At 38.9% G+C, this 23,141-nt stretch overlaps 1 protein-coding gene across 2 annotated transcripts; it reads left to right on the forward strand.

Moving 5' to 3' along the window:
- The first annotated feature begins 32 nt into the window (after positions 1–32).
- On the forward strand, positions 33–22,867 carry LOC109995559 (collagen alpha-5(IV) chain). 2 transcript variants are annotated; one of them, XM_020649313.3, is made up of 52 exons: positions 33–249; positions 1,823–1,876; positions 3,083–3,172; positions 3,322–3,366; positions 3,554–3,598; positions 3,686–3,748; positions 3,942–3,995; positions 4,157–4,183; positions 4,915–4,983; positions 5,137–5,199; positions 5,306–5,341; positions 5,725–5,769; positions 5,973–6,050; positions 6,731–6,784; positions 6,876–6,941; positions 8,723–8,767; positions 8,848–8,901; positions 8,999–9,040; positions 9,299–9,386; positions 9,469–9,504; positions 9,916–10,092; positions 10,723–10,812; positions 10,982–11,065; positions 11,202–11,272; positions 11,355–11,543; positions 11,665–11,836; positions 11,949–12,038; positions 12,139–12,246; positions 12,414–12,508; positions 13,085–13,235; positions 13,398–13,508; positions 13,764–13,928; positions 14,200–14,286; positions 14,589–14,732; positions 14,953–15,051; positions 15,165–15,260; positions 15,406–15,545; positions 15,709–15,835; positions 15,933–16,010; positions 16,169–16,267; positions 16,466–16,513; positions 17,075–17,257; positions 18,071–18,201; positions 18,351–18,423; positions 18,703–18,777; positions 18,924–19,049; positions 19,350–19,445; positions 19,746–19,955; positions 20,042–20,219; positions 20,614–20,728; positions 20,842–21,014; positions 21,561–22,867. In XM_020649313.3, the coding sequence occupies exons 1-52, from the start codon at positions 178–180 to the stop codon at positions 21,676–21,678; spliced, it is 5,025 nt and encodes a 1,674-aa protein (XP_020504969.2). In that variant the 5' UTR covers positions 33–177; the 3' UTR covers positions 21,679–22,867. The 2 variants fall into 2 exon arrangements, with proteins under 2 accessions (XP_020504969.2, XP_029136137.2); XM_029280304.2 differs by having other exon boundaries at positions 9,302–9,386.
- Positions 22,868–23,141: the final 274 nt, after the last annotated feature.

A 23,141-nucleotide genomic window follows, 5' to 3' on the forward strand; every position in this document is an offset into this window, starting at 1 on the left:
TCTACCAAGGCACTTGTATGCAGATAGAGAGCTTTAATTTGACTATGAGCCATGACCCAAAATCACCCAAAGTGTGGCAGTGGATTGATGCAATGTGAGGCTGCTGGATGAGGTGGAGGCTAAAAAAGTCAGTTTTTTACTCCTGAGCTTTTGATTTAACCGGTGGAAGGAACAGCCATGAGGAAGCCCGTCTCTATAGTCTGCCTGATACTGTTTGCTGTCGCGGTGTTGGGCACTGGGGCCAAAAATGTAGGTATTTCATTTTTTCCTTGCTGACACAACATTGTGCAGTAAACATATCTGATTTAATCAAGCCAAAAGTAACAACCCCTTTTCTTGGATTGTTCACACTTGGGATACAGCCTTATGTGAAGTATTTTTTTTAAAGATCATACTGTTGTTTATTGTTTCTTCCATAATTGACAGCAGAGTTGGGTTCAGTTGCTAAAAATGTATAAGTGACCTAAAGTTCTTATTTCTTATAGTTAAGCTTTTAAACTTTCTGTTGCTTTGACTCTCCCACTTAAAAACTGTTTATAGGAGAAAAGCATCTTTCTATAACGGTATGTTTCCTGTTGCATATAACGTTAGCAATATTCATTCCTCACAGCCTGAACTTTGATATACAACCCTATGGTCTGTTTGTTACTTTCAGTGTTCATCTTCAAACAGCTTGTTTCCTGGAGAGAAGCACACACTTTGCAGTCTGTTTGCTCACAAACTTCATTGTATATAGTTTCCTTCAGTGGGCTATGTTGGTGGGCCTTTTAATGGAAGGTCATGGAAAAGGGGTAGGATGCAAAAGGAAAAACAAGCTGCCAGAAAGGCAATAAAGTGAGATTTATGAATTAGTTAGGATCTGTTCTATTTACATACATATTCTTGTAGATAACCATATGGATGAAATGTTGAAGATGATAAAGGTCAATAACTGTAATAGCTGTTATATTCATGGATGTAAACTAAGTCTGATTCCTAACGAGATAAAGATAATTATGTACGGTTCATTTCAGGTTAATTTTCATTTTATGTTCACTTGGAAATTGAATTCATGGAAGTAAACAGGCAACTTTTGAAGCGACCAGTTTCTGGGTATGAATAAATACATAAATAAATGGTACCATGCCCACTTTACCCTTTTTGTTAAATGGCTCGGCCCTGACAAAGATCAGTTGAATTTCAAATGTAATGCATCTGAAACAACTTTACGTTAGCTGTAATGGCTCGTATATGAGAAGCTGATAGTCTATTGTTGGCCTATAATTCAGCCTAGAGACAACCCACTATGTGGTCATTATGATTTTTTTCTTATCGTAGCGCCACCTTTTTCCAGTGTTGGCATCAATTAACCTTTTTGCTAGGGTGATAAGCAATCATTTTACAGCCTTGAATTAAAGGCTGCTGTGTTTAAAAGAAAGACAGGAGATGAAGGCTTTGTAACACTGGAGATGTTGTTTGGCCAAATTGCATCAATAAATCCTCCACTATTGCCCTAAAAAAAGTTTCCTCACTGGGGAATAAGAAATTATTGATCTGCACCCTGTTCGTAAAAGATGCAATTTATTGTTCACAGAAAACAGAGGACTGCGTTCAGTTACTGTGCTCCCAATCTGTGGGCTGGAATTCTCCTGGGATAGTTCACGTTCAGCGCGACAAGTTTTGTTGAAAGTTTCTGCAAAATGGTTAATGGTTGCAAGAAATGATATTGGTTTACAGTACTGTACTGTAGAAGGGCATGTATTGTTATTTTTTCAAAATGGGGCTGTTTCACTTTGTTTTTCATTTACACAATACATTGAATTCTGTACCAATTTGTTTTTAGTGTGTATGCAATGGAAAATCAAGTTGCCACTGTAAAGGACTGAAGGGAAGCAGGGTGAGTAGATCATTTGCTTTTTATGAAAAATATCCCATTAATTATGTGGTGTACGATGATATAATACTGCCTCTTTCAGTTTTAAACATACTAATATTAAGGGTTGTCTTTTTTTCTGTCACAAATACTGGCCTTATATACTCAGGTTAAGTACATAACAGGTCAGGTGTGTGCCTGCTCAATATTTGTATGTGATCGAAATGAATGAACATGAACACACTTTTCAGAGCAGGGTATTTTAATTTGTCTTTTTTAGGTGAAAAACAAGGCAGGGCAAACACTAACTCTGGCTCTGTGGTTTTCATATCTACCAGTAGAACACAACTGTGTGGCAGTGAGCAAGAAACTCAGAAACTGAAACAGTTAAATGCAATTCAGCTATCTTCATTTGTATTATTTATTTCAATCAATTAATCAGTTATTTGCATGTGCCTATAGTGTGTGATGTCAGGTCTCCTGTAAATGACACCTACACTTTTTCATTTGTACTACACAAATATTATGATTCATTAAAATATTGAAAGCATGTCTCACTGTTTAAAAAAAGGAACATTAGGTGCAGAGGCTAAATAGATATTATTTGAATCAGAACAAATGACTTCCTATTAGGTCTCTCTCAAAAATCTTCTAAATTACCCTAAGAGAGACAAGCTAATTATTTCAAATCAATTTGAAACAATTAGCTTCAAGCAGAGAGAGACTGTAACAAACGGAACGTTTCTGAGGGGATACATGTCACAATCAGCATTGGTGGTGAAAAACTCCTGTGTTGACGATATTCTATACCAGCATTAGCCAGTCAATAATCTATGCAAAATGCAATCATTAAGGACATTTCAGGTACACGGATACAAATCCAATAAAAATATCTATTGATATGAGCCTTGCCATACTTGACAACATGTTAACAGAAATCTTTATTCATTTTGCAAATTAACTCTCTGCTGTGATTGAGAGGTGTATAATTTAAGTTTTCACAAACAGTAACTATATTTTGGTATAATTTACTGTCTCTCCATCCATTAACAGGGACTGACTGACTTACTGTATGATATACGTTAATTTACCAATATTACTAACAATATTTATGCATACAAATTTAAAATACCATCTCTATCCTTGATTATTGTTGATCATGGTTTTTATGCCACCTTTTCTCTTTTCTATACATTTGCCTCTCTCTCATATTCCCATACACTCACACAGGGAGAGCGAGGTTTACCAGGAGAGAAAGGTCTCCTAGGGCCATACGGGCGTCCAGGACCAGATGGTCATGCTGGACAAATGGGACAAAAGGTAAACTTGTTCATTTTTATAGTGTCTATGTACCTAAATCAAACACTGTTGTCAGGGGAAACCACTATTAGACTCAATTTGTTTAGCAGATTGGAAAAATAATCCTTACGTAGATCACAGGATTCATTGAAGTTTTCTTGGTTTGACAGGGTAACATTGGACCTGAAGGATTCTTTGGGCCAAAAGGCGATCAGGTAACATGACTGTGCTATAAAATGTCTGTTTTGATGTTTGTCTGGAGACATGCTAAAATATGAGCTGTGTACAGTATCTATTTGTATGTGTATAGACAGAGTGCAAACATTGTGGCAGACCTTGTCAACACTCTGTAGCTCCTGAGTGCCTTTATTGAATATACTTGGTTTGATTCTGTGATTACAGGGGCCAAAAGGCAAAGATGGATTTGCTGGGTCTCATGGTTTACCGGTAAGTTGTCTTATTCTCTAATACATTTTTGCCATAGAGTGCTTATTCCTCCATTCATCAGTATATTATTTTATTACTCTTTCTCAGGGTATCCCGGGTTTACAAGGGCCTCCAGGAGCCCAAGGGGCCCCAGGCTGCAATGGAACAGATGTAAGATCATATTACCGTACCTTTTTTTTTTAAAAATGGTATTGTGAAATAAAATCCATATTACAGTTTTGGGTAATTCCTCAAAAAATAGAAAATTTAACTTTGAGTTGAGAGATTTTTGGATCATACTTTATTATATCCACAGAAAAGTGATGTAGTTTCTGCATATTTTGAACTCATTATATCCATTCAGGGAGACGATGGATTTCCTGGTATTCATGGGGCCAATGGCATTGATGGACATCCAGTAAGTCACAGAATCAAAAAAAATTACTTTAAGTTTTGTACAATATTTGGTTGTAGCATGTTGTAATACAAATATTATCATCTTTTGGACTATCTTTGTTTGTTGTTAAGTGCTGTTCATAAAGAAACAAGTTTGAATTTTGTTTTTTCTTGACTTTACAGGGTGCACCCGGTCTGCCAGGACCAAAGGTAATAAAATGTTTTCTGTGCCATCACACAGTGTCAGTTGTTGTATTTTTGTAGGGTGAAAGTACAGAATTACTAAGCAATTACTGCCTTTCCATTTATTAGCAGGATCCTAATACATCAAGTACAAACAATAACATGACACAGCACAAGCAGGTGCCCTCTCTGCTTCCCAAGCTCCCAGAGCTCATTTTGGACTTAATCCATTTGAGACCAATAAGTTGTCTAGGACTTTTTTTTGTGTGTTTTCTTTCTGTACAGTGTGTCTTTCCATTTTTATGTGCAACAAGAACTGTGCTTATTCCCAAATCGGATTTGAGAAAGAACATTTTCCCTATATTGAGCAGGACAATGTGGGCGAAGTTGTCATTTATAACCTTTGTTTTAATTAGTAGAGTTACACACCTATGAGAAATCATTCCATTTCTGATTATTGCTGCTTTTTTCAAAAAGAAGTGAGGTATATGCCATCTTTCATCGAAGCAACACCTAAGAAAGTGAATATGCTCATTGTAATTCCGAGCACATGTCGAGTACTCAGATACATAAAGATGAGTTATGAAGTCTTATACAGAGCAACAATATTGTAAGTATAAATATTGAAAGAGAGTATTACAACATCTGCCCTGTAGCGTTTCTACATAACTGTAGTAAGCTATTCTAACACTAAATTGAGTCATTTCATCTAAACACCAACATCTAAAATTTCAACGAGGCATACTTCTCTTTCACAGGGTGAATCCAGGTTGTCAGTGAACGCATCATCAGGGCCACCTGGGCCGCCTGGGAGGGATGGAGAGCCGGTAACTATGGAAATAACTATTCATGCTGCAATTTTATAGTTTAAGACACTTTCAGTTAAGTAGATGTATAGAAATGAATGCTAACTTAAAATGTCCTTCTACATTTGAGTGTATTTACATCTGCAATAAGAGGAAACTTCCCTTATATCTCAGGGAGATCAGGGTGTCCGTGGAGAGTATGGACCACCAGGGAACCCTGGACCACAGGGCCCTGCTGTGAGTAGGTTTTTGGTAGCCTTGCACTGAGTAAATAAACACTATTGCAAGTTGGAAAATGTATTTTGTGTCTCTTAATGAAACTGTTTGAGTCCTCAATTAACAGGGGTTTCCTGGACGTCAAGGGCAACCTGGGTTAAAGGTAATACTAATAACATTATTTTTGCTTTTGTGTGTGCATGTTAGACACGGTATACACTTTTTAAGTTGTTTTTTGGGACTTTTTTGCCTTTATTAGATAGGATAGCTGAAGAGAGACAGGAAATATTGGGAGGATAGAATGGGGAATGACATGCAGCAAAGGGCCAAGGTCGGATTCTCAGACAGGTAGGATGGTGATAGGATGTAGGGTATCAGAGGAAGAACATGAGTAGAAGACCCATTGGTGAGAGTTTGCATAAACAAGGTTGATAAACATGGGAACCTGAAAACAACAAGAATCTGAGGCTTGCAAAATGTTTTGAGAAAGCCAAGGAGACCTGATTATTTATACAAACAACTTACAACTTCATTCCCTCCCTCCAGGGTCAAGAAGGATCAGGTGGTGTAACGGGACCTCGTGGTCTAAAGGTATTTTCTTTTTTTTTAACACACAGCTATATTAATAAGGTAAAAGTCAAATGAAGAGATGCTGATGCTGCGTTGACAGATGAACAATATTTCATCATTATGTTTTTCTTACCTGTTATCATTTCTGTGACTGGATCATAACATTGTCTGTGTGTATTAAGTCTCATGCAAGTCTGAGATAGAGCTATGTTTGTTTTTAACAGGGTAGACAAGGACCAGTAGGTTCACCGGGGCCTCCAGGTCGGATCAAAGATTATCACACTGGGATTTTATTGTTAAAGGTACAACAACTCACTGTGGTAAAACCATCTTTGTACAAACTTATCTTTGGGGTGAGGTACAAAATCAATATTGTGTCAAATTGTGTGTGTGTATCAGTCTATCTGTCTATATGTCTGTCTCTGCGAGCCTCTGTAGACCGAACTTAATTCCATCTGTAGACAGAGCTGGATCCTCTACCACATTGTCTGTCTGTCTGTCTGTCAGTCTTTGTAGAGGGTGCCTGATGTCCTTAGCTACAGTGCTGATGAATTTATAGTAAGACATATGTGCACAGAAGGCGACATGTCTCACACTTTGTTTGGATTTTCACACATCCAAATTAAAAAGGAGCCCAATGGTGTCACACTTCAAAAGCTGGAACTGATTCAGAGCAAGTTTTCACACATCCACTTTTAAGCCACAGATCAAATAACTAGTTGGACAAAATAGGCAGATTTCTCTTAGTTTATGGAAATGTACAAGGGAGAAAGAGAGAAGATCAGATAATGGGGAGCCTTTCAGTAACCTGGAGGAAAGGTTAGAGACAAAGCTCCTGTTCATTGGATTCACTTCATCATAGACACTCTTGGGAGGACCAGCTTTTGTAGAAATATACAGGCAGACAGATGGACAGAGAGACAGGCTGTTCTGTTTTCAGTACAGCAACCAAAACACACCCTGAGTTTGATTTCTTTCTCAGGGTGATAAAGGACACCAAGGGGATTTAGGAGAAAAGGGTTGCGAGGGTGATCCAGTAAGTTTCTTTTTTTAAATCCCTCTTATGATATTCTCCTACTGGTATTGTACATATAATAATTTCTGTCTGTGATTGGATCTTTTGTCAGGGAGACCCTGGTGATGGTTTCTCCTCTAAAGGAACAAAGGGGGACACAGGATTGGAGGGCCCAGAAGTAAGATACTACATGTTATGTATTCCATTCACCCTCGCCCTTGAGCCTCCCTTTTAGATTATACACAATTGATATGTGTTAAGATTCCAAAACAAAGCACTTCTGCTCTACATTTGACCGACTGACATCTCCTCCAAACTTGATGTTTCAACTACTTTACTTGGTTATTGGGGGCAGTAATAATGAGAGTAGTTCAGTAACAGGGATGATCAGCAGAGGGCAGTAATGCAGCATTAACCTCACTTTGATTTGCTATTAAACAGGAAAAGGAAAGACAAGACAGAAAATAAATGTATTCATTTATGTGTCAGTTAAACTTAAAAACCAGAAGCTTCTTGTAGGAATTGAAAATGAAACTGTTCTTTTGCTTTTTATTTATGAACTCAAGTGTACATGATTTGAGATGTATTCCTAATATTTGTTTATGGTTTCATACAGAATCAAGAACTTTGTGAATGAATTTCTCAGTTATGCTTTTTCAGTGTTTGAATTGAATCAGAAATACTTTATTAATTCCCAGGGGGCGTAATAATTGCTCCTACGTAGAATATAAGTGTAAAGATATAAGATATAAGGATGAAGATATCGGATATAACCATAAATATATAATATATTAGCATAAATACATAATATATTAGCATAAGGATATAAGATATAAGCATGAAGATATATAGATTTAAGGGAGAAATATGATATGTCAATTTTGTACAATATAATAAAAAACAACTATATAGGATTGGATTATAACAAGTATATAGCAGTATGTAAAACTAAATATGTACCAGACATGTGTATCCAGACTATGAGTACGTCAAATATATGTGATATAAACAGATATGTGCGTAATGGTTGTAATAAATGATTAAATAAGAGGGAGGTGTATACAGCTATGAAATAAGTTGAAGTGGAATTTAAAAAAAGACGGTTGGTATTCCCTCTCAGAGGGAGGAGTTCTACATTCTGATGACAGGAATGACCTCCTGTGGTGCTCAGTGGTGCATCTTGAGGGGACGAGTAGAGCCCTGAATGTGCTACTGCTCTTTATCAGCAGGTTGTGGAGTGGGTGGTAGACAGGGTTTAGGACATTTGTATTGATACTATACTATACTACTATGTGCTGTAATTTGATGTTTGGTTTTAATGCACCAACTTTTAATGCAACAATTTCCCGCCATGGGAAACAATAAAAATAACTTGGTAACACTTTATAATAACCATCATCTATAAAGGGTAAATTGATAGATAATTAACTTTAGTTAATAGTTATTTATATATATATCACTGACAGGGTCCAACAGCGCCTCCACATGCCGTATATACTGCGGCACGAGTCACATACGACAGTCTGGTCAACTCGTGCCGCGGCATATGCTGGTCTAGTCGACACATATAACACTACAAATCATAAGCAAACATTATTAACAATCATTTTATTGTTCGCTAAAATGTTGGTAAAATAACTATTAACTAAATAAACTATCAATTTAGCCTTTATAGATGATGGTTATTATAAAGTGTTACCAATAACTTTTAGATTATCATCGACACACAGTTATTTCACCATGATTTCGTCTTATCGAATACCCATCCTTTGAAAGAGCAGTTTTATAAGGCTTTTACTATTTGAATGTCAGCCAAAGCATCGATCATTCTAAATGTATCTGTATTTTTAAGAAATGTCATAGTCTAGAACATTAGAGAGAAATTTGAATCCGAGGCTTACCTGAAATTGTGTGTGCCATGTATCAAGACATACTTTAATGTTTCTCTTTTTTTTACAGGGAAAGTCGGGGAAGGCTGGTGACCCTGGACAACCTGGAAATAGGGTATTGCATTGTGCAGAGTCATTGTGTTATTTTATGTATAACCTTTGAATACAATATATATGTATGTTGTTGTTTTTTAGGGCAGATCTGGCCGCAGAGGTGATCTGGGATATTCAGGGACACCAGGAGGGATGGTTGGTGATCTGTCAGTGGCAAAAACAACATATTCTTTTGATGGATTAGTATGCTTTACAGTACATCATCATTGTTTTTGTATGCCTCAACATTAAGGGTGAAAAGGGAAATAGAGGTCTCCCTGGTCCACCTGGAGATGTGAGTTTATTCTAAACAGTTTTTACTTTTTGTGTGTTTTGATGTTAGTTTTTCAAAGCCATTAATCTCTAATATTTTACTAACTAAGACAGACATATCCAGCAAGCCAAACTGACACATTAGTTGTTATATATTTTGAAACATACACTAATAAGAGGATGCTGATGACAAATTCATTTTATAGATTCTAAGATTTTTCCTATGGTAGAAGTGAATCAAGCTATAATTGCTTGTAAATGTCCCGTATGGATTTGTTAGCAGATACTTGGGCCTGTGATGGAAGCACTTAAAGGGTACCCCGGAGATCCTGGCCCCCCAGGCCAACATGGACTCCCTGGGAAGCAAGGTAGATAACCAAAATGCTGTATGAGGACATCATCAAACATTAAGAAAAGAGACACAGAGGCTGAACGTTCCTTTTTTCTCAGGTGTTGTTGGGTTTCCTGGACCTGATGGACCTCCAGGTGTGCAGTGAAGATTTTATATTCATTTTTCCTATTTCTCTCTCTCTACTATTCATCTCTTGTATATAATTAAGTTGTATTCAACAGGTAATCAATCAATTAATCAATCAATCAATCAATCATTATTTGTATAGTGCCAATTCAAGAATCCAAAACAAGACACTTTAAAAAAGAGCATATGGGATAATTTGCAGGCTAGATTTCTCCTTTGTATTCCTCGCGTTCCTGTTGTCCACACTTCTTTGCCGCTGAGGTGGGGTCGGAGCAAGCCGTGCATGAATGAGGACGGCGATGGATTAGGGGACGACACAGTCCGATGGTGGTGGCTGGGCGTCAGGCTGTGAGGTTTAAATGGTAAGACTTTTGTTTTACCTTAATTTATTATTCACAGTCTCACTTTACATTTTACAGGCCAGGCAACTGGGAGCTATGTGCCAGGACCACAGGGTCCCCATGGCCTTCCAGGCCCAAAAGGAGACCCTGGGGAGCCAGGGGATGTTTATTCAGGACTTCCAGGTCTGGATGGAGATCCAGGTGACCAAGGGCCTCGTGGGGATGTGGGCCCACCTGGACCACCTGAAGACAGAAGTGTGTGCAAATGGCTTACTCTATTACTACTTATGTCATTATATGGTTTTGCATTCTCCATAACTAGTTAAAGTTACAGTTGTAACTTTTGATACCTTTAATAACTCCACATGTCCTGCAGGAGTGATAGTGCTGTATGTTTTAAGTTGTATAAACCTTTCTCTTTCTATAGACATTTTATCTTTGGTGTCTTGGGAAATTACTAGACAAGAGAGTCCATGTAGGAACACGACTTAAATGGTCCCCTTATGAACATTTCCTTTTCTCTCTTTAACAGAGAGCATTATGTTTGACAAAAATGTAGATGGTGTGATTTGCCTATCTAGTGAAGCTCATACACATTTCTGTTCCTGTACAAAAATGTACAGAAACATGATCTTTATTTAATGAAAACAGAGTTTTTTTGTACTTAACCAATTAGAAAATATTTATATTATATAACATCAATGTTTAAGATTAGGCTTAAAGCTCAAAATGTTATAGTGAAATGTCAGGCATGAGTTTATCATTTTGATTATAACTTTGTAACTTTTAAGTTACATCAAATAGCATTAATAGTAAAAAGTGAAAACAAATGGATGTATTTGGAGGGCTTAACAAGTAACTGATGGACTTTGCTGTTGTCTTTAGCTAACAAGGTCATCAAGGGTCTCCCAGGCATAAAGGGAGTGAGGGGTGGGCCTGGACCATATGGATATGATGGGATATTTGGAATGAAAGGTATGAAATTCATGAATACATTTTCAGTTTTTATTTTATTGGATTTACTTTTTTTTATAAGACTGCTACGTCACATTAATTGAAAAGTGCTTTAGAAAGCCAAAGATGAAAAAGTTCAGATGAGGAAAGTATACTTCTTTCACAAAAATATCCCCATGATTCTGTACAGGGGGGAAGGGGGAGCCTTGTTTTGAATGTTTCACATCAGGACCACCTGGACCACCGGGTCCCCGCGGTCCACCGGGTGGCCCAGGTAAAAAACACTCTTTCTATGAAACACACAGATCCCAACACCTTAACCCTGCAATCAATTACATTTATACTTTTAATTCTTGAGCTTATAAAAGTTTTATTTTGGAACTGACCTTACATGAATTTATGTCACTCAGGCATTAATCCAGGACCAGGGGCTAAAGGAGATCCAGGCATCCCAGGACCCAGAGGCTCTCCTGGAATACCAGTAAGAAAGTCTGTTTAAAAGTAGTTTGGTGTCATGATTTGTTTTTTTTTTCAAACACTTAAACAATCTTTCTTCTTTAAAGGGCCCTAGTGGTGGAATTGGATTTCCAGGTTCTCCCGGACAAAAAGGAGAGTCATCTTCCTACGACACCCCTGGGATTAAGGGAATTACAGGAGACCCAGGACAGCCTGGCAGGCCTGGTTCTGATGGCCTCCCTGGGTTTCCTGGCCTATCTGGTCGCAAAGGTGATCAAGGACCTCCGGGGGATTCGGTGAGAAGGATTAGACAGACTTGAGCTTAGCATTTGTACTTCTATATTCATCTATGTGCTTCATCCAACCAGCATGAAAAAACATTTCCTGATTGTTTCAACAAGTTTAATTTCTCCCTAGTATCCTTTCCATGGGGCAGAGGGAGACCGTGGTTTCCCTGGTTCACCAGGGCCTTTGGGCAGACCAGGACCAGTTGGTAACCCTGGGCCAGTAGGGTTTGGGCCTGCTGGATATCCAGGAAGTAAGGGAGATGTTGGGGTACCCGGCCTGCCAGGACAGTCTGGAATTCCAGGTAAAGATGCATGTATACCGATATATAATTTAACACAGACTTCATGAAAGAGCCAGACAGAAAGCCTGACAGCTGTCCATGTTGTTTCTCTCTCTCCATTAATCAATGCCAGGCCAGAAAGGGGAGCCAAGCCACATCCACATCATAGGACGTCCTGGACCTCCTGGATTTAAAGGTCTACCTGGCATACCTGGGAGCCCAGGTAAGCACGGATGTGTGACAGATGGATGGATGAATAGATGACGTATTATTCAATAGATAACATTTAAAAAAAACAGATGATAGAAGCATCTTTCATACAGGCAATGATGGAGTGCCAGGTTTCCCAGGAAATCCAGGTTTTCCAGGACAGAAAGGAGACACAGGTGATGTTTCATTTCCAGGAGGGCAAGGGGAACCAGGACTTAAAGGTAATTCATGTGTTAATGAACTTATACATGAGAAGAAAAATGTGTCTTTTAGATAAAAGCCTGAAGATTCCCAGTGCAAATGTTCCTTGTTTTTTTTAAGTGAAAGTTTAATTCATGTATTATTCATGTTTCTTCCAATATTAGTGTTCATATGGTGTGTTTTTCAGGTGACAAGGGGCAGCCAGGTCCATTAGGCCTTCAAGATCGGGGCTTGCCTGGTCGGCCAGGTCCACAAGGTCGTCCTGGTTCTCCAGGACCGAAGGTCAGAGAAACAAAAAAATATGCTTTGTATATTGTCAGCTATTGAAAGCTATAAACAACAAAACATGTAGTATTTTACTTGCCAACTAATCAAGATCCTGATTAACAGGAAAAAAAACTGTTGTTTAGACTTTTTCCTTTTTATTTTTATATTTTTGCATCTTGAACAAACAAAAAACCCAACATAGGTCAAGTAGTTGGTGCTTTAGAGATGCTAATAGTCTTTTCTTTTGTTACTCTTTGATGGAGCTGGGGTTTCTTACTTATTAGTGGCTGGAGCTTAATTTCCATCAAACAGTAAAGATAATGGTATCAATCTTCTCATCTAACTTTTGGAAAGAAAGCATATGAACAAATATCTGCTTATGTCAAGCTGTTTAACCAAATTTGTAATTTTTCCACCTTAAGAAATTCATTTCAAAGGTCAGCACTATGTAACTTTGACAAGGTGTGTACAGTTTTACAAAGTGAATATTCATGATAGAAAAATAGCACAGCAACAATGATATAGTGTAAGCACATTGAATTATTTTGGTAATAAAACACAATTAATGTGCTTTATGTTTGTGATCATAAGGGTGATGGTGGCCCTGGACACCTTGGTCCTTCTGGAGCCCAAGGGCCTCCAGGAGTAGACGGGGATCAGGGGCCTGTGGGAGATCCTGGCCATCCTGGCAAACCTGGAAACCCAGGACTAAATGGCAATTCTGGATTTCCTGGAAAAAAAGGTACCATACATATTAAATAAAACATGAAACTGTAGCCTGCAGACAGACAGAAAGCCATTTACAGATAATTTTGTATGGCACACCGATACTAGTGCATTCATGCAAATTCATAAACTCCCATGTTCAGCCCTTTTTTGTTTTCTCTATTTAATCTCGATACAGGATATAAAGGTTCTGTAGGCCCCCCTGGGCTACCTGGTGATAAAGATTCTTGCAAAGGTGAACCTGGACCAAGGGGACAACTGGGACCAGATGGGTATCCAGGACATCCAGGTCAGTGTGTGACCTTGTAGTGTGTGTAGTGATGTTAAGGGATGTTCTTTACTGTCAGATCCTCAAGTCCAGAGGGAAAAAGAATGCTGTAGGTGGATGATAAAAGTGGATTTAATGTCAAATATTATCCCTCCTGAAAAGCAATTTACAGTAACAAATTTAAACAGTTCCTTTATATGGGACTTTAAAGCCCTCTCCAGTCTCTTCAGCTCCCCACCTTTATTTACTTCCTTCTCTTGGCTTCTCCTCTCCCAGGACCTAACGGCTCGCCCGGTGAGAAGGGAAATGCAGGTTTGCCAGGGTCTGGTCATCCTGGCGCCCCTGGTGAGCCAGGTCTCATCGGGCCATCAGTATCAGGTCCAGATGGGCTTCCTGGACGAAAAGGGTTAAGGGGACAAAGTGGTCTGCCTGGTAAACCAGGTACTGGATTGTTTCCCTTACAGACCAAAACAACCATGAAGATGTTTTAGTCTTTAGTACAACATAGATGCAAGTTTCTTAAATCATTCTTCTAGCAACTTCTGTACTTTTTAGTGAACCTTATTTCTATATCAAAAAAGGGAATTTCAAATATTCTTGGAAGAATTTATTGAATTGTGAAGTTCAAATGTTCAGATAGTGTAATAACAGAGTAAATGTATAGACATCTATTTAGATTTTGCCTTTAGATGTAATACTTGGACTTCTTTAGGACAAACAGGAGACCCTGGACCAGATGGGGTACCGGGATATGGACCAGATGGATTACCTGGAATTTCAGGACCACCAGGCCAAATTGGTAACACACAAACAACAACAGGCACACATGAAACAATATGATACATTATATTTCCCCGTAAGGAGATTTGTCGCAAACTTGTGTAAGACCTACCCATTAGTATTAATCATGAAAGAACAGTACAAAAAAAAAGCAGTAACTCACATATCAACCGCTTCTTACTTTAAATCAGTCAAAATTAATGAAGAAACTCTTTTACAGATCTTTTACAGAACAACTTCTAACTTCTCTGTTGTTGTAGTTTTGTCCTGTTTGGGATTCATCGTTATGACTGAATAATTGTTTCTCATAACCGTTTACAGGTGACCCTGGCCCGGATGGAGCAAGAGGATCCCCGGGGCCCCGAGGCATGAATGGGGAAACAGGTCCCCAAGGTATCCCGGGCCCTACATCGGCGCCACCAGTAGACCTCATTTTGGGCCCCCCAGGAGACCCTGGTGACCTGGGTAAGCTTTACAGTACACTCTTCTTTTACAAGTATCGCCCCACAACAAATTTCCCATAGAATAGAGTTTTTTTTTTATATAACTGAGCTCAAATGTCCCTTCTTTAACCTCTTTTAAACTCCTCTTGGGATTGTAAAGGATATTGTCTTTTACCAGTCTCTGAATTACTGTATGCTGCAGCTAACAAGACAGTGTTAGTATTATTTCTATACTCTGCCAGGTTACCTTGGTCTGCCTGGCCCTCGGGGAAACAATGGAGGAATGGGACCAGCCGGGCAGAGAGGGAGAGGAGGAGCACCAGGGGCCCCTGGAGAAAGAGGTTTGAAAACTCTTTTACATTCTTTGGTATTTCTTTTTGGGTACTCCTAACAATTATCATAATAGTAAACATTTTTGAGACTCTATGTATGCTGCATGCTCATCTGTGTCCAGGTCCCCCAGGTGATCCAGGTATTAATGGATCAACTTCAGAGGGAAGACCAGGACCTACTGGAGCCCTAGGAGATCCAGGTGTCAGAGGGCATACCGGTGAGACCTCAAGTTTGCTTTATAAACATCCCTACTTTTATACACAATTCTTACCTTTCGTATCTAAATACAGAAACAACAGTTGTGCAGTTTTGTTGTCTCTTTTTAGCATAACATGAATACTTGTTTTAAATCTCACTCGCAGGTCCAAAAGGATTAAAAGGAGATCGTGGAATCCATGGAGCACCTGGTCCTGATGGTGCACCGGGTCGAACTGGTCCCAAAGGAGTAACTGGAGAGCCAAACTACCATGGATATGGAAGGCCTGGACCCATTGGACAAAAGGTATTCATATAATAAACATGATTTCTGTGGTCTATGTAACATGGCAACATAGCAAAGTGGAGTATAATCCGGTAGAATACTTCAATAATATTTTTTAAATATATTATGCCATGATTTTTATTTCCTGGTTTGCTTTCCTCTTTATTCATCTTCCTGTCCGTAGGGTGAACCAGGGCTGACTAATACAAATGCGATGAAGGGTCAGAAAGGTGAACCAGGTTTTTTTGGACTATCCGGACAACCAGGAAACCAAGGAGCTAAAGGAAACCCAGGACCTGTGGGACAAAATGGTAATAACCACTCATCCCAAAAAGTAGGCAGGTTAGGATTATTGTACGGTTTGCCTCCAGTCTGCTAAAACAACTCCAACCGATGCTGCTGTTCCAGGTCCACCAGGCTACCAGGGAGCTAAAGGTTCAGACGGGCCTCCAGGATGCAAAGGACGCCCAGGACCTATTGTACCAGGTAATGTTATTTGAAATACCTTTTTAGAAGTTTACATTTAAGAATAGCTACAGGAACTAACTTCTTTGCCCCCACACAGCTTTACTGTTCAAATGATTAACACCAATTTTTTCGTGTTTCATTTTTCTTATTTATTTATTTCAATTTCTGAACCACAGGTAATCCAGGTGTGCCGGGTGTTGTCAGTTATGCAGGTCCAAAAGGCAACCAGGGCCGGGATGGGATCCCTGGACCACCAGGGCAAAAAGGAGAGATGAGTACGGGGAATCTAGAAAGAAAAGTTCTTCAAAATGATGCATATGCTGTTTGTTACAAACTCTTAAATACTCTTTGTATATATATTCCTTGTCCATGTCAAGACCTTTTTTTTTTCTTTGGAGCAGTTCTCCCTTTCCTTTCTCAACAGTATCAATGTCGTGGCTTTAGCTCATCTATTCTCCATCTCTCCTCTACAGTTTTAACAGAAGGGACACCTGGCAGACGTGGACATCCAGGTCAACCAGGTAAGTCTCTGGTTAATAACATCATCAATGTCAAGGTTTTAACAAACTTTCCACACTTACTACTAATACCTGATACTTCATTTTTTATCTCTTAATATAATTTCAACAAAGATGAGTTTTATTTGACATGGGATGGTACACACACTTAATGTACCTGTTGTGTTGCATAGCACAAAACACATCTCATGAGCACCTCTATAAACCTCAAACGTTTTGATTCAGTTTTTAGGAATGGTGGAAAAGCAATCTAATGTTGGCAAAAAATTTAAAATAAAACATTGGAGCAGAAATGCAGGTTTTCAAAACAGACAGAGATCAGACAGACCAGAAACACTAGAATAAGAAGACACTGTTGGAAGGCTTAACACAGGGGGGGAAGACTGGCTCAGGGAGGCTGAAACACATAGACTAAATATAATACAATGATATCAATGATCAATAATTAACTTATTTCCTTTATGGAGAAGGATACATTTTATTAAAACGGATCAATTTTAATATATTCAGAAAAGTTTCACTTTTGTTGCCATCACTACACATCTAAATATTTCATCTTTGTAGGTCCCTCTGGGAACACTGGTCCTCCTGGTTTATCTGTTACATCTCCAGCTGGGCCCATAGGAGACCAAGGATCCCCAGGTCCACCTGGGGCCTGTGGTTCGAGGGGACTACCAGGAAGAGAGGGCCCTTGTGTTCCTGGGTCAAAAGGAGACCGTGGCTTTCTTGGGACAGCTGGTGGCCCAGGTGAGGATGTAATGCTACTATAGATGTACTGGACATCAGGGTATTATATATTATTATTATAGTATAGTATTATCATATATTTCCCCTGTACATGGAGTGATCTTGAAGTGGACCACAATCTAAATTTAGGGCCTTAGACCTAACAAACTTCAACCAAAGCAGTGCGCAAATTTTGCAATGACAGTAGGAAACCTCCCTAAGGGGGCCCCATCTGACAGCACTCCAACCAAAGTTCATCAATGAAAGTCAACAAAGAAAAGTGAAGAGGAATGATCAGTCTGTAGACTGTAGATTGTAGAGAAAAAAGAAACAGGAAAAAAGGGGACGGGTAGTAATCGTCGGGACGTTGGCAGACATTATGGTGATGAACGCTGGTTGGAGGGCCACAAAATGGATTTTTGTTTAGAGCCCCCACAGACTCTAGAATCGCAACTGAGTGAAAGTGCTATTAGTGTGTTTGCTCCAGCATCTTGGTCCGAGCTTCAGAGGCCCCTAAACTAGAGCATTTGGTTGGCTTGGAAGATTTTAACAATGATAAAGGATCGATAGACCACTGTATGCACAGGTTTCTCTGCTCAATACTTCTAATTTATTGATTGATTGAAGGTCTGAATATATTGAATGAAAGTCTAAATATTCAACATATTGTTTGTCTAGTGCATGATCTTCAAAATCATTAAATATAAGCGCTCTTTTAGGTCTAATTGATATTCTTACATGTCGATTCCTTGTTCTTCCCAAGTTACCACATCATGTATTTAAATGTACTAAAATGATACTTAACAATCTCTGTCCTCCTTACCTCATATCTAGGTTTTCAGGGTCCACCTGGTCCTCCAGGGCCTACAGTGCCTGGGTTCAAAGGAGAAATAGGGGACTCAGGTCCTACAGGAAGCCCAGGCTATAGTGGACCACCAGGAGATCCAGGCCCTCAAGGACCTTCTGTAAGTGAACCCAACTGATTATTTGGAAAAAATAGGTTTTAAAGTTACAAAAGTAACTGAGAACCTTTTACGTTTAGTCTTCAAAAAGTCACTGCAACTCTTAAAGTCTAATCTCTGACCTTTTATTGTTTTTTTATTTCTTTCCACAGGGTGAAAGAGGCAGACCTGGAGTCCTGGGACCTAGAGGTGATTCCGGTCCTCCAGGAATCCAAGGCCCTCCTGGTAATCTATCATTTCAACATCAGCCTATAAATGAAGATTTCTCTTTTCCCCAGACAAAGGCAGACGTGTCACCACAGAAGAGCAATAGTCCACATTAGATTTATGTTCTGGCAGCTTAGGTGAAAAACAAATGGGACTGAGATAAAATGGGAGAGAGAACACTCAACTATATGAGGATTGATTCTAACCTTTGTTTGTGAAACCTTATAAAATTTTATTTAAAGGAAATGTAGAAAAGCTTATATCTTTAACCACCCATTTATGACATTTGTGTTTCAGGTGAAAGAGGAGACCCTGGATACACCCAAGGCCCACCTGGCCCACCTGGGGTGAAAGGTTTTCCTGGACGACCTGGTATGGCAAATAGCCTTCTTACTAATGCTCCCAATAATCAAGAATAATATTGACTAATTAATATCTTCAGAATTGAATCTATCTGTACAGTTGATCAGTCTGTTAATTCTGAACTATTTCAAATTACTTTTGCTTCACTCTTACAGGCTTAAAGGGCAAACAAGCTATTGGCAAGGTGATACAAGAACCAGGAGATCCTGGCTTTCCTGGACCCCCTGGGAATAAAGGGGCCCAAGGGAGCCCTGGACCTCCAGGACCAGTAGGCCAACCAGGTCCAACATCTTAAATGCTCATAGGTTTTATATGATTATAGGATAGTACACATAACTTTTCAGTGAACAGGTAACACACCATAAACAAATAAAACACATTGATTTGAAAAATACATTTACATTTGTTTATGTCACATAATGGATATTTATTGTTAAGACTTTATGCTCATTGAACTATTTTTTGCTTGCTCATTCCAACCATACTATGATAATAGATCACTTTTGAGCTGTGCAGAGTATTTAACTCTTTGATCGCTGCTTTTCTTTGCACTTTTGTGACACTGAAACTTTCTGTAACAGGTCAGCCAGGCGTCAAAGGACAGCGTGGCCCCAGCCCAGCAGGCCAGCCAGGATTTATTGGCTACAAAGGCGACAAAGGAAAAGGAGGACTGCCAGGTGTGTGTGCCTGGTTGTGTGTTTGTGTAAATATACATGTGTGATGATCATGATAGGACTATCCTTTTAAATCTTTCTACATGTCCTCATATTATGATACAGTGGACACATTCGTAAGACAATCCAAAGTTAAACTTGGTTTTGTGCTACATGAAAAACACGTATGTTGAAGGTAAGCCATTGAAGGATTCAATAGGATAATGGGTATTCCCTTTGCAGACTCCCCAAACAAAGTGCCACCATGATAGCTCTTCATGATTTTAATTTTTTCTTTTATAAATGATGTTCTTTCCTCTGCAGGTTTGGAAGGACCTCCCGGAAATCCAGGCAGCAAGGGTCCTCCAGGGTTGCCAGGCAGAGCTACTTCAGGTTATGCTGACAGTTTCCTGTTCGCTCGACACAGTCAGAGTATGTTGGTACCTGAATGCCCTCATGGCAGCAGCCTTATCTATTCTGGTTACTCCTTCCTCTTCATCAATGGCAATGAGAGAGCTCACGGCCAGGACCTTGGTCAGTGACTGAACAGCAGCTTTTGCGTCTTAAAATAATGTGTTGCACTTGAAAAAATTGTTGAGAACCCTTATACTGTCTTTCAGGCACCTCTGGAAGTTGTCTCCCTCGTTTCTCCACCATGCCCTTCATGTTCTGTGACACTGAATCTAACTGCCGCTATGCTTCTCGTAACGACTACTCCTATTGGTTGTCCACCAGCGAGCCTATGCCGGCCAACATGGTTTCCATCACAGGAGACAGGCTGGCATCCTACATCAGCAGGTGAAGGAGTACATACGCACAGTCCGAGAGTAAAAAGAATAGAATAGTATTTAAAGACAAACATTAAGAGCACATCATAAAAACAATCAGGCTCTATAAATGAAGGTACAAATAGTGCAAAGCAGCTGTCAGGTTCAACAAACAGTATATGATACATCAGATGAAATCAGATCAGTCAAAGATTCATGTTCAACAGATAAATCTGAATGACTTACCAGACTCTGTGTCAGACACTACCCTAATAATCCCAAAGTAAAACAACACAAGGCAGTGTTGTGTTTATTATAACACACTTCGGATGTATTTAGTTGGATTTTCATGAACTGGAAATGTTTTCTTTCTATTTACAATGACTGGGAACATCATGTCATGTCCATGTGCATGGCTCCTTTAGGTGCTCAGTGTGTGAAATCACCTCCAATGTCATAGCCGTGCACAGCCAAACAACTCTGGTACCTGTATGTCCCAGCGGCTGGGATTCCCTGTGGACTGGATACTCATTTGTCATGGTAAAGAAATAATTTTCCCTACTTGAAGTCTTTGAGGTTCTCCCAACCCCCCCCCCCCCCCCCCCAAAAAAAATAAAATAAATAAAAATGTTTTTAACCTTCACACATTTTAGCAAACGGGTGCTGGAGCAGAGGGCTCCTCCCAGCCCCTGGTGTCTCCCGGCTCATGTCTGGAAAGTTTCCGCCAAGTGCCCTTCATCGAGTGTCACGGCAGGGGGACGTGTAACTACTACCCTGACTCCTATAGCTTCTGGCTGTCCTCCCTAGACCCCAAAAACATGTTCAGGTAAACTGCTGCCTCCTGTGGAAACAAGCATGGAGGCATTTTTTGTTTAAATCACATTATTAACAGTTCTTTTTTTTTTTTAAAGATAACCTTAATAACATTTAATAATTGAAAAGCTGTTTCAGAAAGGATGTAATTACACTAATATCTCAGAAATGTCATGAGTTTGTGCAATTTGACAAGTAATAGTTAAGAACCATTTTATTTACTGTAATGAGGTATTTACCAAAAACTAGGATTTATAATGACATATATTTACATTCCTATATTTAAAGATTATTTTATGAACATTTATTGCCTGTATGCTGTGGTAAAAGGCTGATAATGGACTGGAAAGTGAGGGGAGAGAGAGAGGTTGACACACAGCAAAGGACCTAGGATGGAATTGAATTCAGTCTTGCGATAAGAGCTCAGTATTAAATGGTTCATGCTCTACCAGGTGAGCTACCAAGCGCCCCTATAATTACATTTCTAACAGGTTGGTCGTGTGTGTGTGTGTGTGTGTGTGTGTGTGTGTTTGTTTGTGTGTTTTACTGTCTCCTACAGTAAACCTGTTCCTCGGACAGTAAAGGGACCCTCTCTACAAAGTGTCATCAGTAGATGCCGTGTCTGCAGGAAACTATGGCAAAATAGTCGAGACAACCCTCGTGGGGATAATTTTTAACTTCAAACTTTTTTTTTTTTTTTTTTGATGTGATTTGATTATGAGTATATATAGAAAATGTGAGATCAAACAATCTGTTTAATGTTCATATCAATTGTTAAATGGCTCTTTTGGAGTTTGACATTCTTTGTTTCTTGTCTTAGCTCTAAATAAAACTGACTTCAGCACATTTCTTCCAAATTGCCAATCATCTTTAATGCCTTTTATTTTATTACAGCTGATGATAATGTGAATTGTAATTCATTTGAAATTTAGTGAACCATTATATCTGTATGCGAGGCTGTACAATAAGACCAGAGTAACAGCCCTCAGTAACAGCTAGTAAGCTTCTAGTAGGATTTGTAGGAACAATGGCAACACACTGCAAAGCATAACATAAAGCTTCATTAGAGATATTTTGTAATTTTTCATTGTATATGGTTTTAATGTTGCAATAATCAGTGACTAATGAAAACTAGATTTGGACCATGTATACATTAAGACCTGCTCTTCACTCTCTATAACACCCTCTTATTATGTTGCCATTTTCACATGACTAATAGTGTCTTGGATAAAAATGTGACTCAATAGTCCTGATTTGTGCAGCCATCAACTAGGAGACGATAATGAACCCATCAATTTAGTGCTGCTGTCACTGACGTGTGTTTGCTTGTTTGTTCCAAGTGAACTCACAGGACTGATGCAGACTCGGAAATGGATGCTGTGAAAAATATGAGGTCACAACAAATGGCACGCATGCTCATAAAATGTTGGTTGAACACGTTGACATTTTAAGGTAGCAAGTCAGAATTGTTTGTTTTGCTGTGTTTTGAGTAATTTGTGCCTTCACTTTAAAATCATCTCTTTGAACTCCAGCATGTTAAATGGAGCATGGGAATATTTGCATTTTATTACTCATACTGCCTGAAACTTTTTCCACTAAATTCCAAATGAACTGAAGGGAGACAAATCTTTGGCTGTCTCTGTGGCTCAGGGGCTTAAAAATGAATATTTAGATCTTTGAATATCTTTGTGAAATGTTTGCTTTTATGTAAAATTCCTCTTTAATTGGTTGGTTTATTTGGAGAGTAATATTTAAATTAAAATGAAGTAAAATAATGCTAATTTCTACAGTATTCAATGTATTCCAAATGACCACATATCTGTAAGAAGCTTTTATCAAAAGTAAAATTATTGTTTTTCCATCTTACGTAAATGGCCTCATTTTCCTTTTTCCTTTCACCATCTTATTTCTCCACACTACTCACCCAAAAATTGATTACAGCAGCATGTCTCTAAGGGACAGCCATTCAAGTTTATTTATCCAGATCAGACACTGTGATTAATACATGCAAACTCCACATATAGCTGGATGCAAAACGATCACAATAATGTCCTGAAACAACACTGTGTTTGAAATACTGTTGCTTTTTGGCACGCAGATGTTCCAAGATATCGATTGCTTGGAGTCAGAAATAACAAAC

The sequence above is a fragment of the Labrus bergylta genome, chromosome 4 (assembly GCF_963930695.1).
Source record: "Labrus bergylta chromosome 4, fLabBer1.1, whole genome shotgun sequence".
Lineage (NCBI taxonomy): Eukaryota > Metazoa > Chordata > Actinopteri > Labriformes > Labridae > Labrus > Labrus bergylta.

What these genes read in the sequence shown, in the direction of transcription:
- LOC109995559 (XM_020649313.3), top strand. Translation starts at nt 178, where the DNA reads ATGAGGAAGCCCGTCTCTATAGTCTGCCTGATACTGTTTGCTGTCGCG. An exon ending in TCCCTGGTCCACCTGGAGAT is followed by an intron (nt 9,041 to 9,298) that starts GTGAGTTTATTC and finishes TGGATTTGTTAG; the next exon opens with CAGATACTTGGGCCTGTGAT. An exon ending in AGGTTTTCCTGGACGACCTG is followed by an intron (nt 18,778 to 18,923) that starts GTATGGCAAATA and finishes TCACTCTTACAG; the next exon opens with GCTTAAAGGGCAAACAAGCT.